The following is a 27,781-nucleotide window of genomic DNA, read 5'->3' as shown; positions in this document are numbered from 1 at the left end:
GGTAATATTTAATGGAAAAAAAAAAAGAAAAAGCAGCTCCTTTCTTCACTGGTGATTGTAGGTGATGTACCTCATAATTCAGTTGGAAATGCAGATTCCCCAAAGTTAGTTACCCAAAAAGTGGAATAAAAAAAAATTGAGAAAATCCTGTGATAAGTAAAACTAAATAAACCAACACACTTAGCTTTGGACCAGCCAGGTCAAGGCAAAATGAGATGCAGATGAACACCCATATAAACTGATTGACTTGATGAGAAGTCAGAAATTTCAATTAAGTTCAGCTCTTGTCATCTTCAGGCAAAACCTGATGGTTCTTTGGCTTTGCAAGAGAATGAAAATACTCAGTGGGCATGTGGATAGTAGAGAAAAGGACAGAAAGAGACTTGATATAAATGCATGCCCACTGTACATAATTCCACTGGCAATCCTTGTGGAGTAGAGTGGAAGAAAGCCACTTACAAGCTTTCAAAAGATCAGAATGAAATACTACTTAAATTCAAACATCAATTCACCAGCTAATCATGCAGGAGCTCAAAATTCCACCTGCATTTTCCCTGTGACACCTCAAGTTCTGGCACACAGGGGCACCTCAGCCTTGTCTCTGTGGAGCATTGTCCCCGTGTAAACTCCACCAGAATCCATAGTGAAAGCATTTCTCTCTTTTTTTTTTTTTTCTCTTGATCTGAACATTCCCAGCTTATCTCACTGAATCTGCTTTCTTTTACTCTCTTGCTTACTTGCCAAGGGTAGAGCTGTGGGAACTCTTCCCCACACCTGCCACTAATGAGGGTGTCCTTATTACTAGGCTGGTCTTCTACCTCTGCCTCTGTTGAATTTAAGATAGATATAGTAAATGCAAGTTTCTAGCACTGAAATGTAACAAACATACACACAGACATTCTCTCAAATAGCCTGCAGCCTTGTTCATCCTGTGATGTGAAAGCTGTCTACAAGTTCAAAACGGGAAGCATTTGACACCATTTGTAAAAGGAAGTTCTTTTGGTTTTGCCTACTGTAAATGTTTGTACACAGAAAATGTTTAAACCCTTGGAAGCAAGGAAGGACTACCACACATACAGAAACCACAGCTTAATATATGCAGCAATATGCATCCATCCACAGCGCGCACACACACACACCGGCTTAATTTAGTTCACAAAATTTGGGACATGTAAGTTTAAAAATTTAATCTATCTGTTCATTTATCATGCTCTACTAAGATAATTATCCAAGGTTCTTTTCTAAAGAATACTGTAAATATCCAAGCTGACAAAGAAATTGCTAGTACTGACCTAGCTAGCACCTTTAAAGAAACACCTGCTGTCTTTCCACTGGGAAATAATATTTTTATGACAGGATAATTCCAGGAGGAATAGAGCAGCGGTAATGTAAATTCTAGAGCTATACAGTGTTGCTGTGTTAGAGGGTAAGAAAAGCAGGAGGTCTTACATCACAATTAGTGTCAACAGACATCAGAACTGGCACTCAGGCATTGTTTTCATTCCTTCAGATTCCTCTCCTTTGCAGATTTAAATACCATAGTCATAGGATAAAAGTTTGTCGTAATAACATTGTCCTAACAACATTTTGTTGACCTGTTTGAATCTTGCCGCTGACATCAAGAATTTTAGAGACAGCCTCTTGTTCTGCACATGTAGCACTGAATGACCCTGACATTTCTGCTGTGCCAAACTGCATTTGAAGTCCATCTGATACCTGAGAATTTCCAGCTAGTTGAACAGAGATGTATGGTTCCCTCTTTTTTTTTAAGATTTAAAAGATTCACAAATGCAGGCAATGAACTGGGAGCTTTCTTCTGTGGAATTCATCAATTGTCTTGATTCCAGGTACTCTTAAGAGAAAGCAGATGCTAGTGCTGGGGAGCATTAAGCAGAACGACAATGGAACCATTAATAGGGAGGCTTGTCTGAGTGCTGGGGCTTATCCAAAGTGGCCATTGTCACATGTCCACTTTAACTTTCCAGAACAGGTTTATTTTTAGTAATGAGAATTGTAGGAAGATAAAATGGATGTAAAGGCGAAGTGCATTACAATTATGTCAGCTCTCGAGATGCAGTTGTGACTCAGTGTGCAAATTGGAAAGGTCAGCTCCTACTCTCATTTGTATGTGCACAGCTTTCCCAAAGCTCATGAACTATGTAGGTGTTACACTGGAGTTTCATCCGTGAGTTTAATAATCCTACATGACTCCGTGAATCTGACAATTGTATTTACACTGACAGTTTGTAAGCCTTGCGTGAGACACTCATTCTGCGTGCTTACACTTTAACATACCTTCCCACACTGTTTCACATTAACAATTAACTCAGACTTCATTTATTTCCTCAGAAAAATATCTTAGTCACATCTCAGAGAAGTGCCACATTAGAACTAGGTAATATGCCTAATGCATATAAGAAAAAAAAATAAAAATTAAGTATTCTGTTAAAGAACAACGGTATCGATCTTCTCTACCAAATACCATCTTCACCTAACCAGGATGCACAGTCTTTAGCAAGATGAAAGTTGCATGATTCACAGACTTGTATCAAGGACATTTGATGTTAAAGATGAGTGAATAATTTCCAAAGGGCTGCGAGTTCTGCTGAACAGAGATGTGACATTTGGGAGGGTGCTTTGTGGTTGTGTTTTGGCTTGTGGGTTTTTTGGTTTGTTTTAAATATAGGGATCCAAGTGAAGATGCAATATTTACAAGAAAATAGAACTGTAAGAGTTTACCTCAGTTCATGACCTTGTGAATCTGCCTTACTGTATGAGGAAGCTCACACAATTTTATTAGTTAAGCATTAACCATGTCTGTTGATGCTAAGTGATTGGCTTAAGACTTCTGGAGAGACCATAAGCTAAAAAAAGCCCTAGTTAAGACTACAGTAGAAAACTAAAAAGAACAACCGAACAGACGTATCTCGTTATGTGGAGAAAATTATGAAGGGAATTTAAAGTATTTTTCTCATATAAATAGTTCCGCTGTCTTTAAAAGGAAGGAATGTTTTTAACAAGGATTAAGCAACAACCAGCAGGACGGGGACTCTTTCAGTCCTAGAACTTTTAACAGATTTTCATGCAAATAATTGAGTAAACGCACTTCAGGATCTCCTCAGATCCCATCTGGTAAGAGCACGTGTGACTCAGTCTTCATGCCATGTTGTAAAATACCCACAGGAATCCCTAGCAACTGCAGATGACCTCAGTAGTGCTAGTTAATGATTTCAGGCATGAAAACATGCTCATTGTATGCCTGATTTTCATTTCCTTTTTTTTTTTTTTTTTCATATTTAAAGATCTACTGGTCAGGTAGTGATTCACTGATTATTTAGATTAGGGGCTTGGAACTAGATGATCTTAAGATCCTTCCAACCCTAACTATTCTATGATTCTACTATTCCTTTTATTGTAAGATAATTTTATCTCCTCATATTTTATTTGTTCTTTTCTTCAGCTTCCTCAGGGTTTGTCTTCCCCTTTCCCCCACATTTGGTCATTTCACATCCATTTTTCTCATATGCATTCCTCTCTTCCTAGTCACATTTTCAGCCTCTGTACAGGCTCTCTCTTTCCTTCTGCTCTTTCCAGCACTATTCCCGGTTTTTTTTTTTGCCCCAAACTTCCCGATTCTGTCGTTTCTCCCACTTGCCATTCTGGGGCTGGTGGTTCCCGAACGCCTGTCATTAACCTTCACAGTCCTTCTCCACTTTGCACCTCAGGACCGCGGCTGGAAACGAAGCTGTGTCACTTCCATGCAAACCGCAGGGCCCCCAGGGTAACGAATGCGAGCTCGGGAGGGCGCTGAGGAGCTGCCCCGCGGCCCCCACTGACCGGACACCTCCAGCGCGCCATGGCGGCACTCCCTGCCACAGGAGGCCTCAGGGCGGGCCCGCCATTTCCGCACAGCCCGCCGCGTTGCCGGGGTAACGGCTGGGCGCGGGAGGGCGCCCCCCGCGGCCTCAGGCAGGGAGCGGAGCGGCGCCCCCGGGCTTCAAATCACTTCTGAAGAGACATTCGGGGGCTTTCTACGTCCTGCCTTTTACATCCATGGTGAAGGAAAGGGGTGAAGACAACCGCCCTCTGAGATACTGAGGGAGGGAGCATTGCTCACCTGTCACAAATGCCCGCGTCAGAGGGTTGATGAACCTGTTACCTCCCGGGCTAAAACTGAGGGACCACGAACGCCTCAGGTCCTCCTTTCAGTTCAGGAGGCTATGCAAGGTTCCCAAACAGGACCGGTGAGGAATTAGTTACTTATTAGTTTTTACTTAGAAGAAAACACAAAGAGCCATGCCAGAGTGTTCAGATGCATCAGCAAAGACTATTGCTTCTTACAATGATTTAGCTTGCCTTAGATTTAACACATTTTCCCTATTTCCAGGTGCAAGGCTGGGGTAGAACTGACCTGCTTGCCTGCTTCCACCTGCAAGAAGTAGCCAAGAAATGCAAGGCAAATGAACTTCCCACAGTTGCCATTTTGGTTAGACATGTTGTGATCATGACAAGAAGAAGCTGAAACTACAAGAAATTAACCCAAACAAGAAGACTAGTTAAATGTAGGTGCCACAGCTGATGCAGTTTCAGAAGAGATTTTAACCCCTTCTAGTAAGTCTGTTGCCCTACAACATACAGCATTAAAATGGAAATACTTAACAAGTTACACTATTCAGACACTCCAAGGTGAAATGAAGAACCTGCCAATAAAAAGAACATATATATGAAGCCTGGAAGATGAGAAAAATCCTGAAGCTGTAAGGCAGAAATAGATTAATGTGCTTAGTCCAAACAGCTCTTTGGCTTTAGGTCTTCACAAGTACTTCCACCCGTGAAAGATGCCACTGCTGAGGATACTGCAAACCCTTCTTGGAAGACTATAAAAGCCATTATCTCTTCGAAGATGCTCACTGGCACTTTGGCTGATTACACTTCCTGTAATCAGGAGGCCAGAGGACAAAAAATAGGAATCCACGAATTGTTGTTTATCTCATGCCATATAAAGGTTTCAGTCCTGAGCAATTACACTGGTGCTGCTCTTGCATCAAAGCATTGCAACTGCTTCTGATCCTATCGCTTTTAGAAAGAGCAGCTGTCATGCCTGTATGCAGATACCACATAGAAACCAATATATACAAAACAAAATACACAAAACATGATGACATCCAGGGCTCCCACTGGTAACCCCTGGCAGTGCTCAAGGCCAGGCTGGATAGGGCTGTGGGCAACATGGTCTAGTGTGAACATCCCTGCCCATGGCAGGGGGCATTGGAACTGGATGATCTTAAGGTCCTTTCCAACCCAAACCATTCCATGATTCTATGATGTCAGGAGCAGGTATGCTGAGGTCAAGGCAGGAAATGAATAACAAAAGCAGGAGATTCCACTGCTTTCTGGACTACCTTCCATAACAGTCAGGCATGCTGCGGGAGCTGTGTCTAGGCAGACCCAACATTTCTATGTTGTAATTTCATGCTTTTTAAAGAACTTGTTAGACTGTGAGGAAAAAAAAAAATTTCTTTGTGAGCAACATGGATATTTGTAGACACTATTAATAGAATTACAAGCTAATGAATGCTGATTACTTTCATGTAGGTTTAGCTTCTTCCTGATAGATTCATTACAGCTATAAATAACTTATTCTGGGGATGGAGCAGAGTCTTTTCATTTAGATTCTCTCTGAATGACTATGGTAGCCTAGCACAATAATTCGGCATTTGATGCTGCTGAGTATTGAAGCAATGCCTGACTTCAGGAACATTCTTAAATCCATGCCTACTCTGCAGGGAATTTAACAATATTCTAATTTAAACAGTGCTAAATCCTATTGAGCCTCACAAACATTTGCATACATCCCTTGCTAATTTGGCACCCAAAAGAAATGGAAAATAACCTGGAAAACAGACAGTGGTGGGACTGAGAGTTACCTCCTATTATTTTTTTTCTTACTCATTGTAAGTAGACTCATTTTTATTAATGTGGTCTTGTGTCTGTTTCATATGTATTCTATGCATTCTAATATTCACTTATTCTTGTTTCATCTCATACTAAATGAGGGAATTTCTGGTCAAGTTTTCTTTTGGTTTTGTGTTAATCAAAAAACCCAAACAACCCAAAGCAAAATAGCAACCTTATCATAGATACATAGGTAACTGCAATTCCATTCAGCATTCAGGACAGAGATTCACTGCAACTTACCCTTCCCCTCTTTGATGCTTTGATAAAAATTTGGAATAGGGAAAGATAATATCAGGGCAAAGCCCCCAGTAGCAAATGGTTTCCATTTTTAAGGAGAGGGAGGAATTCAATGTCCTTTTAGATTCATTTTTATTTTTTACTAATAAACATTTATAAACAGTTTTTAGTTTTCTGGCATCAATTCGCTAATTATGTTCATCTTCAGGTATGTTAACACCAGAGCTAAAGAATTATCACCTTTAGAGGCACAATTTCAGTAAAACAGGTGATTTGTAATCTATGTACCTAAAGTATTATGTGTTTATTCCTTTAAAAAATAGAAGGATGACATGTCTTAATCTCTTCACCCAATACACAACGACCTCTGCAGAAGAAAGCAGGAGCTGAGTGCTAGTGTTAACATTCCAAGCAGTCTGCTTTGTCACCTAACACAAATTTGCCTGAGAATTGCTTAGGGAAATCTGGAAATCTTGTAGAACACTAATTTTTATAGAAAGTATGCTACAATTCCTTAAGAAGAGTATGTGAAGTGGTGTATCAGCTTGAGGTGCACACCATGAGAGTTGTGCACTGGAGGTGGGAACAGGGCCAGTGGTTTCCTGGCAGCAAATGGGACTTTCCAAGCAAAGACACCTCTGCTCCCGAGGGAGTTGTACCACCTACTAAGCGGCAAACACACCAGCACCCACATCAGAAGCTGCACAGACCTGTTGAAAAATAGGTCTATGGTGATCTGTATGCATCTTTTACCTCTTTCAATACCCGGATATCTGAAAACTTCAGCCAGTGATTATCTGGAATAAAGCTCTGTCCTGGTTATTAATTTCCACGAAACACAGGGTTTTTGTTGCCGTAACTTGTTCCAGATGACACTCAATTATGGTGCCAGTTATACAAGTGCAGCATCATTCTGCCAGGACACATCCTCTAACACACACCATTTTCTTCCTCCATTCCCTTCCCCTGATGTATTTTCTAATCCTGTTTTGAAACAAGGAGGCACAAAAGTACAAAATGTAATCGGTTCTAAGTAATGTTAAGTTTGATGGCTTTGTAATGGAAAATAACTGCGGTGCTTGAAGGTAATTGACATAGTTTCAGGCCCTCAGGACCTCAGTACAAAAGGTGTGAGAAAAGCAGAATAGAAGGAGAGGACCTGGGATGGGGAGTATCTGGGACTAGCAGATGTCCAGGATGAGAGAAGTTAAACTAACTGGTAAGTAGAAGGCCAGGATGATTGCTATGTCTGTAATGTTAATTAAGCTTGTTGGGAAAAGTAAACGACCCTTAAAGACCACCACATTTTTGTATGCATGCAGGAAACGTTTTGGAAAATGATTAATATGCTCAGTGACCATATAAGGATGACCCGTATAGCAATTCGGGGACACACGTTAGGAGGAGCTATCCCCTGTGTCTCCCAGCGCCGCAATAAAGAATACCTGCTTGTCAACTTGAAACTCTGCCGGCAAGTTTGTTCCTGGAGTTTTCTCCGAATCAGTTTAGATGCAAAATGCAAGCTCTACAAAAGAAGCATCCTTCACAAACAGCCCCAGGATAAATACATCCATATATACTTGCTTCAGTCCCATTTTTTGCTAAATAGAAAATTCAAACATACATGCATATGTGAAGCAAGTAACATTTTCCATAGCCCAGAAGGAAAGAAGATAGTCTCTCCCATTCAGACAACTGAAAATAGTGCTGCTTCAGTGATAAAACTGAACAACTGCTTTGCCAATTAAAAGTAAAGGCAAACATATTTCTTATAATAATCAGAAGATTCAGCCACTGCAGACAGGTAATAAATTCTTCAGCATCACAGAAACAGTGTTTAAAGTTGCAGGGAAAGCCATAAACTTTATTTCCACATTTTTCCAGTGTTTCATGCCAGATATTTACTGAGGTTTCCCAAACTGTCAAATCAGTTGGTTCAACCTGATACAAGATAATATTCTAAGGACCACACTTGCAGATTATTGCTGTAACACCAGACCACAAAAGCTACTAACGAAAGGCCTAGAACATAAAGAAACGGTAACACAGCACTTAAGCCATGGTTAGGTTCATTAAGTTGCCTCCTTAAATACATTGTATTCCTCTAGCACAGGAAACCGCCGCTTCTTGTTTATGTGCAAATTTTCTCAAGAATAAAGCCATTCCCCGTCAAAGAAAGGAAATAAACTTTAGCGCTCAATCAGCTAGAAGTGCTTCCTGTGTTCTAGGTGCCAAAATAAAACAAGCCAAAAGGGAATTGTTGGCAACAATGTAAAAATACAATGACAGAACACCTGAAAGTTAAATCAACATTTTTCCCTTTTGTTTCAGGTCCAAGCTTCAAAAGGGCTGCTTCCAGAGGCCTCCTTGACAAATCCTGGAGCCAGAAAGCAAATAATTTCCAGTTCCATTGTTTTGACAGAAAACAATCAGCTTGTGGGCATGCAATTTCTTGAAGTGAAGGAAATTCAGGAACTAAACACAAACTGGTCAGTGATGCTTTCACTGCTAGAGGAAGAAGTAAGTCTTTTCAACAACAGCAAACAAGAAAGTAGTTCAAAACTGCAGAAGGCTTCCCTGGTCTCTAAGGAGCCATTTTCATCTCAATCTGTCTTCAATCAAGAGTTAAAGCTTGTCCTGCCTTTTACACTGCCTGCCATTTCTGCAAGTGTCATGAGGACCAGTCTGTCACAGTATCTGACTTTTGCCCATGAGCCAGATCTGTTCTGAGTAACGAAAAGCCTGAAATAACAGCCTAAACTAAGTTGAATCGTCTTTATGATAGGAATAGGGCTGTTATTCCTAAATGGAGAGTCAGCATCTTATATGTTTGACTCTCACATTTTCAAGTACTTTTTAATTAAACAGGAATTTGGTTTCTAGACACTTAAGACATACTCCCCTCTGGAAATACCTTCCCTATTTTGCTACTACTAGGGCTGAACACAGCCTTGTGCAAATGCTCACCTCAGTGTACACTGGGACCAAAACCTGCAGCCCACTACACATCAGAGAATGCCTCACTCATGACTGCAGCTGATGTAATGGTACAGATGAAATTTTAGTTCACCTACTCTGAATTACATCTGTAAGATACACAGGTAACAGTAGAAACCACCATTTAATATCCTCCGATTAACAGAAAATGGTGGGACCACTACTAAAGATGGGAACTGTACAAGAAGAAAAGGGACAAAGTATGATCCGTACACCAAACCAACCTACTCTAGCTTCCTGCTTTTCTAAAATACTTGTAGTGACCGTTATTTTCTCAGTTATATAAAATACATTGCAAAATAATATAAGCTGTTAAAAAGGATTGTACTTTTCTAGTAGGACACTTTGAAAACCACTCATAATGCAGCTGAATTTGTACTTGATGCTACTTATAATTCTAGAGATCTTGAAACTACAGGGGGGGGTGGATGACAAGGTAGAAGAATGCAAAATAACCCTTCTGTCTTGAGATCTGTTGCAGAAGAAACACCTTTATCTGTCAGTGAGCTGAAACTGGAAAGGAATTCCACTGTGCATACAAATTAATTTAAGACTTAATTTTGCACTCACTACCAAGAGGTCTGAGAGGGAGCACTACTGCAGGCAATGTGGATGATGCTGGCTCTGAAGAATCTAGCCCTGCCTGTATGCATAACATCCCACACAAGACTATGCCTAGGTTCACCTACAGCAGAGAACCTCTCAAATAATTTATTTCCAGTTTATGAAATGCAGCATCTTGACATTATGATTACATTTGTGTTGTGAGTTTGACCTTCCTAAGATTCATGGAGGACTACACAGGAAAACTTTTTTCACCTCTGCAGATCAACAACTGACACTATAATTTTTTAATTTAAAAACCATAATGTTTTAATTTACAAAATCTCTACCAATTCCAAAGACACTTGGCTTTCAAAAGGTAAGATGTTAAGGAGCAATGGGTGGTACTTACCAACAGGCACTGAATACCTCACCCAATGCCTCTGTAGGCAGACTGCAGCCATTAAAACAAAGCCAAAAAACTGATTCAAGTTAACTTTATTCCAAAATATGTATAACTTACAGGACTAAGTGCTTCATTTGTGAACAAAACGTTTCGATACTTGTGAATAACTTACTAGTAGCTTTGTGTAACACTTCAGTTTCCAACAGAGGGAAAAATGAAACAGTATTTTGGCACAAGGTTTTCTCTGCATGCATTAATATACTCAAAAGTTTCACAATTACTAGGACAACATTCCTTCTTTGGGATTGTCACTTGTAAAATAGGCCTAAGAAATGAAGGTTTGCTTTTGTTCAGTGGAATTTTTCTGGCTTAAACAGGAAGAATTAAATGGGGACATCCTTTGAAAACTAAGTTTGTCCACTAGATCAAAATCCCACTAGTGAAGAGAAGAGAAACATTTTAAGGACAGTTCTCAGCCTTGTTGAGATTAACACACACATTCTTTGGGAAAGACTCACCCATGGGATTTACTACTCATCCATTCCGAATAGTTACAAGTTAAAATTAGATCATAATCAGGTGTTGAATTCTGTAACTGGAAAAAAAAAATATGGCTGTCTTTCATATCTAGCTTTATCATAGATGCACTTGCAAATACTTGTAGACAGATGTACTGACAATCTTGCTCTGCATGCAAGTGCTTCAAGCATGAATGTAATGCATTAGGTGTTGTGAAACGTACAGTTTACATCATCACGAGTCATCTATTATACTCCATTGCTAGTTATGTTGCAGATGTTGCTGTAAAGCCAGTATATGAAAAAGAATCAGAAGCAAAGGACTTGGGTTATTTAACTCGGCAGTTCCTTCAGGAGTTTCTGCGGTTTCAGGCTGTCCAGTTCCATTTTTGGTGAAGTGGAAGAGTCACACGCACAAATACAAACATACCCTCAACCTGACTGCAAGACAGAGTTGAACCATGTTGTTCCTCGATTCTGTCAATTGCATAGCAATGGCATTTGAAACAAGAAAATTCAGTCATGACCTAAGCAGCAAATCCTTCTAGCACACGTTTAGGTTCATATCAACTGTTAAAAACAGCAACAAAAGAAAGAGGAGATGCATGTTCACACCACGAATTAAAGCTTGCTTTGATTAAACAGCCCTCTCCTCAGTGTTCACGTCAAGGGATTAATAGAAGTCCGTTTACAGTAGGCCTGTTCTACCAGGAACACGCTCATAACAACACCTTAAACCCGATGTGAATGAAAAACCTTGCAAGGCCCAGAACATTAACAACATTTTGGTGTGAATGTATTTGGAACAGTAAACTGTACATTAAGATCATGTATAAAAAAAACCCTAACACATCAGAAATATATTAAAGCACAGGAAGCCATACACCCTTAATAATAAAGGCAAGCACATTTGGTTCATCTCTGAGCTGTCATTTCAGCAGCATATTCTTTTCCAAGTTGAGCACCCTATGTTGATTCAGTATGTGTTAGTTCTACTCAGCCTGTATTTGAAAGGTTATTTAAAAAAACACGCTAATGCCTTAAGATCCCATTCCTGCCAACACTTACACCTCTACGCAGCCTCACCAAAAAATAAAATCAATTCAGATCTGACTAAGCATGTGAGCAGGTACCAGAAGGCGAAAGATTTACAACAGAGGAAGGCAGTCACCTTTCTTTCTTCTGTTGCCTCTTCGGTTGCCTGTGCACAATCAAGGTACATATAACTTATCAGTGAAATTCAGCCTTTTGTTTTCAACAGAAAAAAATGACTGTGTGTACGCCCTGGAATAAAAATTTGTGAGGAGTGTTAGGTACGTAAACGGAGTTACAGACATTGAATTCATAACTGGATGAGGTCTCACAAGGCTTGTATTACAGCTGTTTCAGTTACAGCTGCTTCAGTTACAGCTGCAAGTATATACATAAAGATTTCATATCCTTTGGAAGTTAAAATTTTCTAGACACAAGCAGCTCTGCACAGCTAAGAATACGTAGCATTAGCAAACTCTGACTTTAAACTACTGATTTCTCTAGGCTGACATGAAGAGTGGGGAGAGGATTCCTTCCTTACTGAAAGCAGAAATAAGTATTTACAAGTGTATTAGAAGAAATAGAGGCAAATAAATCCAAAAGCAGAAGAAGCATAGATTTACTGTCTTACAAACCTTTAGCACTGTGACAAATAAACATGGAAGGCAACAAACCACACCTCTCATTTTTCAGCTGTTTTGCACTTATGTTCTCATAGAACGCATGTCCCAAATTTGCTGGTTTTCATTTGTTTGATTTTTCCTACACGCTTAAGAAAAGCTCACGTGAAACTACAAAACTACCAATTCAATTTTAGAATAGCATTACACAGGCATCCAGATCAAGATCCAGTAATCACAGCCTAGCAGAATTAAGCAGGGAATCCAAACAGTAGGTAAAAGTAGCATTAGTATCTCTTCCAGGCAAAAATTTGTGCTAAAAGGCTATGGAGAATCTGATGCTACTTCCTGCATAGCAGTTCAAATGGCAATAGAGGATACAAAAGAGAATAAGCGAAGTAGTAAGTTACTGCTGACCAATACTTGCAACACAGTGCCTTGAAAAATCAAATCAGAGACAAACTGCAGAAAAAGGGAGACAAATATCATTTAGGACTACCAAGTAATAGTTTTAACTGAAGTTTACTTTTAAAACAATGGCCAAAATAGGAAATTAGCTGCTTTAAGGACTTGTTCAAATGTGAAAAATATTCAGCAACAGTATTGCAGATAAGGTTTCATAAGACTTACTGTGGGATTCAGCAAACTGTGAAGTCTGGTTGCAGCCTTCACAAAATACTTAATAAATGCAAACTGAGCAACATATGCCAGTGACACAGGATCTAAACCAGTTTCTGACTTTTATGAATAATTTATGGAGAACCAAATTTGTGAAGAAAGAAGTTAATTTTGGTCAGAATGAGCCACGTCCCTTAGACCATACAGACACATGAAATAATTTAATAGTTTTAAGTTTTAATAAATAATTTCATGTTGTGGTACAGTGTTCACCTAATTAAGTTCAAGCTATTTTAAATCCATAGGATGAGGGAAGGGAATGGTATTTGCATGTTCCAAAAAATACACAAAGCTTATCAACACATTTAATTACGAAGTACAACATATGAGTAACGATTACATTGCAAGACTGCATCCACACAAACCTTAGTTATTTTTCCGATAGTCACTCCAGTTAAGAGCTTTGGCTTCCACCATAAGAACGTGGCAATTCTCATTCTGATTTGATAGTTTCAAAGCTCTTTAAACTCTAGCTGGTCTCTCAGGTGGCTCAGTTCAAAGCCTTTCACCATTCTGCTCCTCATCACCTGAGATCCTTTCTCTCATAGAAAAAAGACTGGCTTTCTAAATTCAAAGGTCATGGGCCTTCTGCCTTCTACAGATGTGGAAAATGCTGTTTTCTCCAACCAGATTTATAGTAGCTGCTTCTCTTCCATGTGTCCGTGCAACTTGCACATGGAGAACAGAAGCCTATGTATGAAGAAACATTCTCTAGTATTCCAGTCAGGGGGAAAAAAGGAGAAGGAAAACCACTTAAAACGTGAAAACACCACATTACCAGAAAAATACTGCAACAGAATAAACTAACCTAACTTTGTTATCTTATCTCTCCAATTTCAAACCAGGCAAATAAATATGAATCAGTCACATTTTCAGAAGACAGAGCAACAAGCAATCCCTGCCTGTTTTTAATATATATATCACCTTTAAGATGAGAACTTTAGGCACTGGGAAGCCTGGGAGGGGGGCCTTTCCTCAAGGCAGAATTACTGTACTCCTGGGGGGAACTGCAAGATTCCTTTTAGCAGTTTCTTCAGCCAAAAACTGGAAGACTCCGAAGTTGCACCAGAAATGCTGAAAAATTAAAAGAGGCAACACAGCTGCGTTTTCATTTTTTCAGAAGGAAAACATGAGCTTCAGGGTTAATATAAAGGTATTACTTCCAGTAAAAGTATACACTTACCATATTAGCATAGTGTGAACCATGGCAATTCAAAGGGTGTCAGGAAGAGACAAAAAGAAAGGTATTGCTCATTTCCAACAAAACAAGCTAGCTGCAGCAGATGAGTAACATAACTCCCACACCCCTAAGCTGAGGATAGGAAGCACAAAGCATAGTGAGCCTTCAAAAACTAAGGCTTGGGCATATGTTTACTGGTGGGCTGCCCACTAAACACATAGCCAACACCGCTCCTCTCACAAGGGAGGAGGAAAGTCTGTCAGAGGCCCAGGAACTTGACATGAAGAGGTTTCTCTTTTCACTTAAGGTAACAGAAACTAAAGCCTGTCCAGGACAAAACTAGAGGCCTACATTTTGTATGTATTATAGTAAGATACAAAAATTAGTTAAGGCTGAATTCAAACATACATTCACAGCTTCATTTTTTTTTTCATGCACATTAAAAGTACTGAAAATGATATAAGGGGCAAGATGAATATTAAAAAAAAAAAATCCAAAAGGTCACATTTTTCTTCTCTGGCAAAAAAGAAAAAAAATAAATATCAGTTTGTTTGAATTTGACTATACTCAGAAAAATTCTCTATAAGCTGCAGGAACTGAGGGCTGCAGATAGATGTGTAAAAGCAAGATACAGCTGTTCTGAAAGGGCTTCTGTGAGGTGATCTCCCAGCTCTGCTGTAAGGATTCCAGTTGGTTTTACAAGTGGGAAGTCCAAAACCGGAAATCTAGATAAGTAATTTAGAGAATTTAATTTCCCATTTGTGAAGATTCTGTTAAGGTAATAGAGGCATAAACCGCTGTAACACTTCTCAACTTGTATCTTAATAAAGCTAGGAGAATTAAAACAAAACCAAATTATCCCAGTCTTTGAGGCACACACATTGTAACATTTGCATCTTAGAGACAGAAATAATTTAAGCAAATCCCTCCTGAAGACTCTAGAAATGTTAGTTATCACACTACCTAAAAGGACAACACACTAACTTCTCCTACAGTTGCGAATTCAAAGTTCTTTTCCTATACTTCAAAGGACATCTGTGCCACTTAGGGAAAAATATAAAAAAATTACTGCTTTCTACACGTTTCGTAATAAATATATTCAACAATCCAGGAGTCTCTATGTGTCTAGTGTTTGGAAAATACCATCTTATGCAGGAGAACAAGCTGTGAAGGCATAAAGTAAAAGACGACAATACGGCTTATTATGTTCATGCCAGATTTAAAATACAAGCTACTAAAAAGAGTAAATAGAAGTAGCTTACAATAATAGAATCCTCCCCCATAAGTTCAGGGAAGCATCTGAACTAGACAGCTCAGGGTTTTGGTCCAGCATATTGGAACCTTATATGTAAGCCAGGAGTAGAGAGAGATACATACATATACAGAGCAACTTCAAAAGTTGTTCTGTTTAAATGAAAGCAGTATCACCTCCGTAAAGGAGTTTCAGGAAAAAACACAGGCACCATGAATTCTTTTCTAAGGTTCAAATGTACATTAATATGTTACAGCTTCCCCTTGCCCTCCATTCACACACACAGTTTATGTCAAGTTATACATATTTGATAGAGTACCTTCAGCACGAGAAGCCTTAGGTCAACTGCTCACGATAACTACATTCAATAATCCAAAGTGAATGACTTGGTCAAGCCACTTCTCCCACCCCAATAACTTAATTTCAAACCACAGGAAATGGTTATATTAAGTAGCACTCAATGGCTGGGCTTGTCAGAGCTCTGAAACAAGGAGCACAGCTCTTCACAGGTCTGTGTTTCTACTGAACTGAACTGAGACTCCATCGTGTTCCAGGCCAAGTCAGCCAGAAGAAAGTCATCCATTGCCGTCTGTGTCTCATTACTGGTAAGGAATAAACTCCCTAGATTCTCAAAGCAGCTATCCATAGTCTGTGTTTCAGTGCTACTGAGTCGGACTTTGCTTTCAATATTCTGTGTAGGCGTATTTTTAATAGCCTGGTATACTTCTGTCTGTGTTTCTGTATCGGATGAGTCAGTACTCATGGAGAAACTAGACTGCTTCAGAATACTCCCTAAAGGCAGATGGGTATTACTGTCCAAGAAGAAATTCAAGTCTGTCTGTGTCTGTGTATCAAACATCTCCAAACCTAAGAAGTTAGAATTTCCTCGACAGCTGTATGATTGAGTTGCACTATCTGAAAATAAAAAATCAGTCTGAGTTTCTATGTCCAGTGACTCCAAAACTGGCTCAGGGTTCAGAGTACCAAGATCACTCTCTTCAGTCTGAGTTTGAATATTGGATGCTGAAAAGAACTCTTCAATGTCAAAGTCTATTCCTGTGCTCTGTGATGGACCAGATGGCAGATGCGTGTCAGCATTAGAACTCGTCTCAGACAAAAGGCTACGATTATCCAGTGTCTGGCCAGGCATGTTTCCTGAAAAGATGTTTTCCAGATCACTTAGCAAGTCCATTGTCTGGGTTTGATTATCCATTGTATTTTGAGGTGGAAGTATATTAGGCTGTGTACTGAAGTTGATAAGGGATTCAGACTTCACCGTATCTTGATTCAGGCTCTTGCAATTACTTCTTTGCAGCAAGGTTTGATCTATATTTGCAGTCATTAAGTTGTTTTCTGGAAGTTCAATGTGAGTAGAAACATATGATGAATCAACATTGTCAAAAATGTCACTGCACATCACAGCCTGGTCCATCTGTACCCTTCCATCAATAGAGTCCTGTGTCCTACTGGTTTGAGTCTCTCTAGAAACGCCGCATGTTGGAAAACAAACCTGACTAAAAGCATCAGTCTGGGCAGCTATGGATGAAGTCAGTTTGGAAGCAGGCAGCAGCGTCTGTGTTTGTACACTGATGGGCCGCGAAACCTGTGAACTGAATGACAGATCTGTCTGAGAGCAAGAGGATACAGAAGAATTGGGAGTCCAGGTTGCAGCTGGTACAAAGTTCTGTGAAGTATAAGATAAGTCAGTCTGTATATTAATTGAAGAAATTTTATTCTTGTGACAAACATTCCCCATCTCCTGCCCTGTGTTACTCAATGTAACCTTATCCAACTCAACTTGTAAACTGGTACTTACGGATTCACGATCACCAGAATTTGTCACTTTTGAAACAGGCATACTGTCTTTAAACACAAGTGTTTCTGCCTCCAGTGCAGGAATCAGAATTCCTATTGACTGAGGCAATAAATGAACAGTACTTACAAGTGAACCTTGATTATCAACAGCCACTACAGCAGGTTTGACAGAAGAGTCTGCTGCAGACACATATATAGGCAAGTGAGCAAGCTGCATCACTGGAAGTTTAACCAAAGCCACCTTAGGCTTTGGTAAGAGCATCTTCGGCGTACATTTTGGCTGCATTTGGTTCATGAGGTTAGAACTGCAGGAGCCTTCAAGAGAGGCTGCTAGTTTCACTTCAGAGGACTCCAATTCCTGAGTGCCAGGATTCTTATTGTGTGTGTTGATGAACGCTTCATTTGCTTTCTCTGCCAACTGCTGATTATGTACAGAGGTTTCCATTTTCCTTTTCTTACTAGGAGGATCCCTGTGAACACGAGATCAATAATTTATACTCCTTTCAAGCACAAAACATCTGCTTGCCATTCTTTTGAGTCACTGCATTGAAAACATAAACTGAAGTTGCCGATGCGGTTGAGTATACAGAAAGCATCTAACCCTGATTAAACATAAAAAGACTCCATGAACTTCAGTTGTGTAAGGTTTCATTCCTCACTCTCCCATTTCAAAAAGAAAAAAGACTACCCCTTCTGTGGAGACCTACTTCTAAATGGAAGTGGAAGTTTAGATGGTTTCTTCCCCCTTGTACATTAACTAATACAATTAAAGACAAGTTTAATTTCTAACTTTGATGCTAACTCAGACTGAGCATTGAAGAAACAGAGCTTCTAAAATGAGTGTATAGGCAAAGGTCTCCCATGGAAACCAAAGATACAGTTAGCATTCCTTCACATAAAACTTGATTTTGCAGCAGTTGTATCTCCAAATCAGTCAGGTTAGGCCTCAGGAAACATTCCACCCTTTATAAAACATATGTACATATTAAGACAAATTTAAGTCTACACACGCATATACAGCCATTAAAAAGAAAAGAAACCTCCCCCACCAAAACTTGCAAAACAGACTAGACTATACAAGAAAAGCTAAACTGCATTCCACACCATTTACCAGCCATAAACATTTCCATATAATCTACTTTTACAGAATTGTAAAAGCAGACAGAACAACAACTACCAGCATTTACACCATGCAGTGCAGTGTCATCAGTACTTTTTGGACTATACGTGGTGACACCTCATCTCATTGATTAGACAATTGTCCTTGCTTTCAACAAAACAGAAACTACCAAAAGCAACAGAACAAAGAAACTGCAAACTGCTGTACAGCTAAAACAATGTGAGCCTAGTTACAATGTAATCAACAGAAAGAGATAAAAAGCCAGAGAACTTGGTGATGAACATGAGTATCGTTACTTAACTTCTTCACTTTTACCTGTGTTCTGCAGGAATTTCATGGCCAGTTCTGTAAATATGCGACAGTAATGCTGTTCTGCTGGCATAAGGGCACCCACAAGTACACTGGAAAGTCTTGCCACAGACCTCTATATGTCGTTTCAAATACCACTCTGTACCATAGGAGTTACTACATTTATCACATTTGTGCTTCTTTTCAGCATGCATTTTCATAAAGTGCTAGAATACACAATGAGAAGCAAACATTAGCTTCCAGCTAAGCTAAGAAAAAGGAAAATCATGTTTAGGGGAGACAGTATTTGCATTTTTTTAATTGTTAAATAGCATCAAATTGTAGAATTAATTTGTTTTTAAAAAGTCTCATTAGGAATAAGTTACAAGCTTTAATAAATCAACAGAAAGGATTTAAAGCATGCAAGTCTGCTTGTGCTATGTACATCTTAAAACACAGATAAAAGATATATGTCCTAATGCTATTGGAGGTTTCCTATGGACATTAACAAGGTTCATCTATACATTCATTAAAGAACGTAGTTAAGTATATGTTGCAACACTTGCACGTTCCTGAAGATCTTACAACTGAGCAAATACTCTCAAGTCAAACAGGTCAACTTCAGAGCAAACACCAGAATTTCCTTTTCACTCACAGCACCAAGTTCCAGCCACTCCACCTCCTACAGTCTGCCCAGGTTATCCAGGGTAACCAACAGAAGAGCTTTTTTCACTCATTCACTGAGAAACAAGTCTTACATATTTTCTTAAGCAGGTAACTAGTAAACAATTGCATTTTGACACTAAAACAGAGAAAAACTCCTATCTCTTGACCACTTAAAAAGAGCAGTTTAACTACTTAAAATGGTAATTTTAAACCATTATTAGTTGCTGCTGTGATTCTCCCTCTCCCTGCCGTTTATCTTTCTCTGTATTTTTAACTGGCTAAGAGGTACTGTCTTCTAGTTTAGCAGAACATACTGGCATTCTGCCTCATCAAAAGGTTCAAGCCTTCTAATATCAACATGCAAATTCCTTAACCATATGCCCACACTGAGTTTCTAAACACAATTCTCCAACTTGAGGACATAACGCTCAGAGGCTTTGCTCACATCTGAAGGCACAAGTGTACACTCTGTAGGAGACACAGTCAGGACTAAATCAGTATTAAAATAATAGTTTAGGAAACAGGAATACCTGTTTGACCAGAGAAAATTGGGAAAATGGTCTGTTTGGTCCTCTAGGGCAGCCTTCAATAGGACAGCAGTAGAATTTCTGAGGTGTTTTCAAACTCTTCCTTATTGGCGCATTAAGTTTTCCATCCTGAAAAAGAAGCAGTAGAGAAGTTGACAATTTTACAAATTTGTGTATGAAAGTCACAACATTCAGAATACACATCAACTTTTACTCACTGCATTTATACCCCTCATCAACGAGCTAAAGGCACTTTCCTAAGTAATTTGAAAGCTCAAATGGAGTTTTCACCAAGGTTAATGCTACTTTGCAAATGTACCATCAAATTGTGAAGTGAAATCGCAACTTCTACAGAGTAGTGGCACTGTACTATTTACTTCTACCAAGATGCTTGCTGCCCCACACAAATTATAACTGCCTTTTGTGTTATCTGAGCCAAAAAGCTTTCCCTATGGATACTACACTGCCGATTCAATGTGGTTTTAACTTGTTAGTAGCACAGTCTACTTGAAGCTCCATTAAAATTAGTCACACACAGTGTGACCCAACTCTCCCCTGACATTAGAATTCTGTTGGCACTATTTGGAGTTTACTGGTAATAAAATGAAAAATGCCAAGTACACTCTGCCACTTAATTCCAAGCACAAACAAAATCTCGCTGAAGTCACTGTTAACTCTGAACCTCCAAATGTTTAGTGGCTCCTATATCCAGGCTTGCTGTGTGATCTGCCTCACTGACCATCACACGTACACGGTAGAAGAAAGCAGCATAACTTGCTGAAAGAGGACCTCAAAAATGCACACTGAAAATTAGGGAGATTGTCTGGATTGTTCAACCACATAGAACCTGCTACTACTGACACAGCCACAGAAACCAGAGAAGCCGTACCCCTGTAATCATATCCTACCTGAAAGTGTCTCAATGGAAACATCATGCATTAATGTCTAAGCAAAAAAAAAAAAAAAAAGAAAAGAAAAAAAAAGTGAACTATTGAAAACCTGATGCTCAGAGTATTTGTGAGTCTCTGCATCCTGGGACGGAGTAGAGCGCCAACCAAACCCCCAGAGCCAGTTACAGTCATCCACAACGGCATCCCCAAGGTGGTTATTCAGAAAATTTCTGGAGCATGCCTTGTCTCAGCTCTGCTCCCAACTTTCCAGTGACAGTAGCAGCAGAGTGTTGATTTTACACCAGTCACTCTCTAAGTATCATCTTCAGGCAGATATCCAGCTGCTTCATGTTTACACAGGTTACACCAGACAAAGAATCCACAAAGCACAATAGTCATCCCATGTGAAGCAAAGAAAGTATGCGCCACAGCTGCCAGAATACAGAGGGTTTCCCTGTTTCTTCCCTAGCTGCTGCTAGTCACAACCCAACAATTCTGTGTGCTGAGCTACTCCTGCCTTCCTTGTGAAGTGCTTTCATTTGCACTTCAGGAACACTATGAAGCAGATGAGTGGGGCACTTCAATGACTTTGGTTTTCTTCAAACCATCTCTCAATCTAAAATAATCTGTGCAAAAGGTAATTCCTTAAAGCAACATTTTGGTTACATTTCCACAAGCTCAACACTGCTACTTGCTGACACCACAGCAAGCTCATTTTTGTTAATGACATCCCATACCCAAAGAAGCAAAGCCTCTCAACCAAAGTGATCTGCTGCCATTTCATCAAGAAAACCTGGAATAAATCTTTCAAAAGGGAGTTTTTATGTAAAGTTTTAACCTTCTAAGCACCTTCATGTACAGCAGTTCTTGCCATGGACAAACCATTCGTGAACAGGCCTGCTTCATCTCTGCTGAATAATCACTGTGATTGCTTTTGCACTTCCTAGAGCCACTGCCCAAACCAGGAACATGACTCAAAAGAATCCAGTTGTTCCAGCCCCACTACCCCAATTACACTTTTTAACCCTAAGTTTACCCAGAAACACTTGGATGCCAGTCTCAAAGCCTTCAGGAGAAAAGATCTGCTTTCAAGTCAATACTATGCTTGGTCTCTCACACTGCAGATGAAGTAAATATGTTTAGTAAGTGGCAATTGGAGTTATTTATTCTTAAATGAGAAGTTATTCCAAGTGTGTTATCTTCAATGTCACAACCCAACAAACGTCATGGCAGTATGTTCAGGCACTTAACAGGTAAACCACAGTCAGGGTATTTAAAACTACTTATGCACTGGTATAGAATAACACCAAGTGTTTAAAAGTAACATAAACATGAGATGAGCAAGAGGTTCTTTCAACAGCTGAACACAGAGTTTTGAGGCACAGACCACCATAAATTTGCTGATGCAAGCTGAGAGATACTCTACGCATATCAGTAGCTCTATCCAGACAATAATACTGTTTTGACCACCTTCAAAGCCCTTCTGGCTCTAAATGGTTAATCTTACACCTTCTCAAAACCCCATCTGGCTGCTCAAATGTCAGACCTTCTCACAAGTCCTGTCCTTGTGCAGCTGATTTCACTTCCCACATTTCTACAATATCCACTCACCGCTATTACTGGTAGGTATTTGTTCAATAACTTCTCACAACCAGACCCCTGTATTTGTAAGGAATACTAATGTGCAGACAGGGCTTATGGCAACAACATGGAAAATATGAAGGGGACGATTCTGTGTATTCCTGTGATAGCAGGGAGGCTGTAGTCAGTGCTGAACTGGAAAGGGGAGCTTACCCTTGGCATGGTTTACCCAAATCCAAGTACCACATTATCGCAATAGCTTTTATAATAAGAAAAATACACTTCTTTTCATGCTATTTCGTAAAGAAATGCATGATCTGCTGCTGAAAAAGAATTTGGTTTAATAACTGGCTACAGCCTAGTCTAACTTACCGTTTTAAATTAATTCTTTGGAGTAAGCCTTTCTATTGCAGAAAGGCAAGACGTTACCACATTCACCTTGACCAACAGCAGCAAGGATTGTTACTTGCTGTTTTCCACATTGTTGCTACAAGCCCTGTGGCCTAGTTAAGCTAAGGAGACAGCTAGAAGACAGACATTGCTATTATTAGCACTTTGTCATGTCTTCTTCTGTTAGACCAATCAAGCCAAATTCTTCTCGTTTCTCTTTGTCAGACACGATTGCTGTTCATCATCCTCAGCAGCCCTTTTCTACACCTCTTCTGGGTTCATTTTAGCTCATTTGAATGGGGTTCCTACCCTAAACCAGTGACCAAGAATACCCTCCTGACATATTTTAGGTTTGCCCCTCTCACAGCAGCATTATCCTAACTGCACACTGTATGACCAAACAGCTTTTGCAAGCATTTGCCATCTCAGTTTTCTGTTACAAACCAGGACTGAAACCAGGACTGATCAAATTTTTGGCATCACTCCACAAGACTATAACCTTGTATTGACTTGACTCAGTTTTTACAAGGTAGTTTTGCTTTCCTATGTAAATGTCCTTCCTCTGCAACAATACCTCTGGTTTTGGCATCAAAAGATCCTACTGGTGCTACTTTTATAGTGAAAATTAACCAAGTCAACCTCCCTTCTCTTCAGCACTCTTAAGTTCTCCCCTTCCCCAAAGACTTCTTACCATCCCATTTGCAAAGCTGCTTCGTCACTAATTCCCCATTTTTCACTAACAAATGCAAACTACTAAACTTTTTTTTCTCTTGGGAGACAGTTATCTCTTAAATGAAATACTAAAACTAAAATATTAGTGCAAGTTCATCTCCTTCTGCAGAAACAGAGTAACACACACCTAGGTTTGTATCTGTTTAACTTCATATCTTTAGCCTTTCGTCCAAGGTGCATTCTCAAGCCATGCATAATGCACATCACAGAAAACCTAGCCTCCCTTAAGTCTCAACATCTTACTCTCAATTACAACATCCTTGGAATAAGCACGATGTTCCTGAAAACCTGCATCCATCCATGTTCCAGTATTCATCCCAGCTGTCACAAGGTCTGGTAATGAGGTGTATGACATGTTACAATTCGACAAAGCACCGACAGTTAGTAGCTACGCAGGAGACTAGTGAGCAAGCCGTGCTTCCTCACCCATGAGCTGTAACCCACAACTCTGCTCGTCGCTGGCTGCTGCATGCATTCAGAGCATGATCCAAGATGACTGTCTGCTGAACCTGAATGAGCGTTTTCAACTCCTGCTGTACCTCCACTCCCACACACCTGAGAGATAATACAGCACACGCACTAAAGCTGTTAGCGCGTATTAGGAAATGAAATAAAACAGAAACAGGAGATATCAAGTATACTTGAGAGTACTTCCTTGTGCTTGTCACCCGTGACCATCTGTAACACAGATCAGATCCTGGAATTAGTCATTTCACAAAACAAGTATCTTTACGGTCTGCCCACCGGGGCTGCATTTTCAGAACGCAGCTATGAATGCTGTGCTTCAAGTTTTACAGGAATCAGGTTTGTCTTCACACAGCCAGTGTTATGGTTTTGAGAACAGTACAGGATATGCTTCTGAAAGGCCCACACAGCACTGACATGCTTGCAGAACTGCGGCCCTCCTCCCCCCAGTGTGTGCTGTTTTCTCAGGAGTACTATGGCAATGAGAGCTTGTTTCCAAAACGGTATCCAGCTAGCGGTTTTTGGTTTTGGCTCACAGACGTTTTAAAACACAACTCCCCCTGCCCCCAGCATAACAGCACTCGGCGTTTGGATGTTGGTGCCTTGCCAACTGCCAAGGGTAGGAAACTGTGTGTTTGCACAGCACCTCTCGAGTGGGGCTGTAACTTACTGCAGAAAGAGAAGCGACAGGCAAGTGAAATACCAGCAACTGATCCCGAAGGAACTTTTCACTGCCTTCGTTATGTTTAATGCCAGTACAAAACTGGCTTTTTTTCCCTATAGGTAGTTTCGCCGGTATTCGCACTACGATGGGCCAGACTGCGCACACACACTCGTGTATTTCACACGTACACGCGCATACTTTTCACGTGGAGGCACTGAAGCAGACGAGAAACACTCCCTCATCCTCTCTGGACCACCCCACCCACTCCACTACGCTCCACAAGACCAACCCCACAGAACTCCCGTACAGACCGGAGAAGCGAATCCCTTCATCCGCGGCACGGTGGTTCCGGAACCCAGCGGGGTCAGCAGCGGTCCCCGGAATACGGCCCAGAGCGGAAGAAGCCGCCGCACCATTGAAGAGCCCCACGGACCCAGACCGAGAGGAGGTGAGACCCCCTCGGGGCTCAGCAAGACGGAAGCGCCTGGCGGGCCCGACTCAGGGCGGTGACGGTACCTGGACCGGGTGGGCCTTGCTGAGGTGCATGTTGAGAGCCGGGCTGTTGGGCAGGACCTTGCCGCAGCCGGGCACGGTGCACAGGATGTTGGTCCTCACTTGGGACAGCTCTGTCACCGAGGGCCGCACCAGCTCGCCGGCGGGCGGCAGGTCCCCCACCGGCAAGGACACGGACACAGGCGCCGGTGGCCGACCCAGCGCCCCGCCACGCCGCCCGGCCGCCGCCGCCGCCATTTTGCTGTCAGCTGCTCGCTCCCCGCTTCCGGGCGCGGCCGCCAATACCCGCTGCGGTGAGCGAATATTCAGCAGGAGCGTGCGGCGGGCCCGCCTTCTGCGTCACCGGGCGGCGGAGGGGAGGACGAAGAGGAGGAGGAGGAGGAGGAGCCATTACTGCGGCGGGGCGCTGGAGGGGCGAGGGGCCGTTACTGTGATGGGTGCTGAGGGGAGGACGAGGAGGAGCCGTTACTGCGATGGGTGCTGAGGGAGGAGGAGGAGCCGTTACTGTGATGGGTGCTGAGGGGAGGAGGAGCCGTTACTGTGATGGGTGCTGAGGGAGGAGGAGGAGCCGTTACTGTGATGGGTGCTGAGGGAGGAGGAGGAGCCGTTACTGCGATGGGTGCTGAGGGGAGGAGGAGGAGGAGCCGTTACTGCGATGGGTGCTGAGGGAGGAGGAGGAGCCGTTACTGTGATGGGTGCTGAGGGAGGAGGAGGAGCCGTTACTGTGATGGGTGCTGAGGGGAGGAGGAGGAGGAGGCGTTACTGCGATGGGTGCTGAGGGAGGAGGAGGAGCCGTTACTGTGATGGGTGCTGAGGGGAGGAGGAGGAGGAGCCGTTACTGCGATGGGTGCTGAGGGAGGAGGAGGAGCCGTTACTGTGATGGGTGCTGAGGGAGGAGGAGGAGCCGTTACTGTGATGGGTGCTGAGGGGAGGAGGAGGAGCCGTTACTGTGATGGGTGCTGAGGGGAGGACGAGGAGGAGCCATTACTGCGGCGGGGCGCTGGAGGGAAGAGGAGCCGTTACTGTGATGGGTGCTGAGGGGAGGAGGAGGAGCCATTAGGGTGGCCGTGCAGCGAGCGCTGGGCAGGCGGCTGTACAACGGAAGCAAACGAAAAGGAGAAGGTAATGGCGGGGATGTGAGAATACTGGAGCTGGGGCTTCTTCCACAGGGAGAACGCTTGTGCCAGCCTCAGCCCCGTCACCCTCCCGTGGTGGGGGTAAGTAGGCCTGCCTCACGTTCACTTGCGCTGTTCTGTAACCTTCATTACAGGAAGTTAGAGGGACAAAGGTACATCAGAGACACCTACTTTGCAGTTGTTATAGGGGAGATGGAGGCTGCCTTTCCCAGAAGCACGAGTCAGATACAGGCCATAGGCTAGGTAACCCACACTGTTCTAAGGGGTATTTTGGAACTTTGCGGTAGTTAATTAAATGCCTGAAGTAAGTCATTTAGGAGTAAGCATTTGGAAGCAGTTGCACAGAGGCAGGTGCATAGGGGAATGTTAATGGTCTGGGTCCTGAAAGGCTCTCTAAGGGTGTAAGTTGGCAAGAGACAACTGTATGTGTCCTGTATGGTCTGTGTATTAGAAAACCTGCCATTGTTTCATCCAGGTTGGATTAAGTCTTGGGTGACAGGGTCTGTTGTGAGGTTTCCCTGCCTGTGGCAGGGGGGTTGGAACCAGGTGATCTTAAGGTCCTTTCCAACCCTAACTACTGTATGAGTCTATGATTAATCATACCATTATGTTTTTTCACAAACTAACATTTAAGTCCAGAGAGGGAAGTCTGAGAAATACAGTAGTAGCCCATAGTCCTCAACTAACTTCTTTCTATGGGCAAGATAGACAGAAATGCTGATGAAAATGAGAACAGGCCAAAAATCAGTATAGGTTAAGTCATGTTTCTGAGTCAGGCAAAACAAGCTTCTATTGAGAAGACTTAATTTACACATTTATTTACAGTTTCAGAAGAAAGACATTCCATACAGCCTCTGAAAATATTTACGCTGTGCTGTGAAGTTACGAAAGACTCTCTGCACATTGAGGTATCTGAAGTGTACCAGAAATTCCCTGCACACAAAGTAGATGCATGAACTTTCCAGGTAACAGAATTAAAAGTAACACTTACTGAAAACCTGCCTCTTCAGATCACATTCACATCAAATTACAAATGATGCAGCAAATTACATGGAAATAGCTAATTACTAGTTGAAATATACCAACCCTATCGAATTCCAGTGCAATGCTGCTGTTTGCAGTGGTAAATGTTTCCGTCTCAAGTTTGCAGTCTTCATGTCTCCAAGCACCACAAGCTGGTAATGTGCAAGGATTGCAGAAAGATCAAAACTTAATGGGAATACACTAAACAGTGGACTTCCACAAAAATGAAATTACTGCTTATTTCACTGTATTCCTCTAGGAGGAAATTTGATAAAAAATCTACCTATTTGTATGAATATCTTATTTCCAGTACTTGTTACAGGCTGTTGCCCTCAGTGAGCAAAACCTCTGCATTAACATCAACTCAAGATGAACGGAAACCTCTTACTGCCACCTATATGCCAAGAGCCTGCAATCTGTTTAAATTTCACAGCTATTTTTTTTTTTTCCTGGTTATTTAAGGAAAGGGCTCACCCTTCTGCTGAAAGACAAATATGGAAAACTGATTCAGAGAAGCAATAGTTTGGAAAAAATACAAGTTATTTTTAAA

At 41.3% G+C, this 27,781-nt stretch overlaps 1 protein-coding gene and 1 long non-coding RNA gene across 3 annotated transcripts; both read right to left on the bottom strand.

The window, feature by feature from the left end:
• Positions 1–10,218: 10,218 nt before the first annotated feature.
• LOC134163455 (uncharacterized) lies at positions 10,219–14,662 on the bottom strand. Its single transcript, XR_009964741.1, has 2 exons — positions 13,355–14,662; positions 10,219–11,943 (listed from the first exon to the last, which is right to left on the bottom strand). It is a non-coding gene; the product is annotated as an uncharacterized LOC134163455 (long non-coding RNA).
• An 856-nt stretch (positions 14,663–15,518) lies between these two features.
• On the bottom strand, positions 15,519–25,334 carry ATMIN (ATM interactor). Of its 2 annotated transcripts, XM_062618301.1 has the most exons (5): positions 25,076–25,334; positions 19,841–19,966; positions 18,672–18,871; positions 17,364–17,706; positions 15,519–17,105 (listed from the first exon to the last, which is right to left on the bottom strand). In XM_062618301.1, exons 1-5 carry the CDS (start codon positions 25,307–25,309, stop codon positions 15,879–15,881), a joined length of 2,130 nt encoding a protein of 709 aa, XP_062474285.1. In that variant the 5' UTR covers positions 25,310–25,334; the 3' UTR covers positions 15,519–15,878. The 2 variants fall into 2 exon arrangements, with proteins under 2 accessions (XP_062474285.1, XP_062474284.1); XM_062618300.1 differs by having other exon boundaries at positions 15,519–17,706.
• Between the last annotated feature and the right edge of the window lie 2,447 nt (positions 25,335–27,781).

Source organism: Pezoporus occidentalis, unplaced genomic scaffold (genome assembly GCF_034315485.1).
Source record: "Pezoporus occidentalis ecotype Australia unplaced genomic scaffold, CSIRO_AGI_Poc_V1 ctg20, whole genome shotgun sequence".
NCBI lineage: Eukaryota > Metazoa > Chordata > Aves > Psittaciformes > Psittacidae > Pezoporus > Pezoporus occidentalis.
The sequence above is the reverse complement of the archived record's forward strand: the minus strand, read 5'-3'. Positions and strand labels throughout refer to the sequence as shown.

What these genes read in the sequence shown, in the direction of transcription:
- ATMIN (XM_062618300.1), bottom strand. Translation starts at nt 25,309, where the DNA reads ATGGCGGCGGCGGCGGCCGGGCGGCGTGGCGGGGCGCTGGGTCGGCCA. An exon ending in GCAAGGCCCACCCGGTCCAG is followed by an intron (nt 19,967 to 25,075) that starts GTACCGTCACCG and finishes CTTCTTTTTCAG; the next exon opens with GATGGAAAACTTAATGCGCC. An exon ending in GAAATTCCTGCAGAACACAG is followed by an intron (nt 17,707 to 18,671) that starts GTAAAAGTGAAG and finishes TCGTGTTCACAG; the next exon opens with GGATCCTCCTAGTAAGAAAA.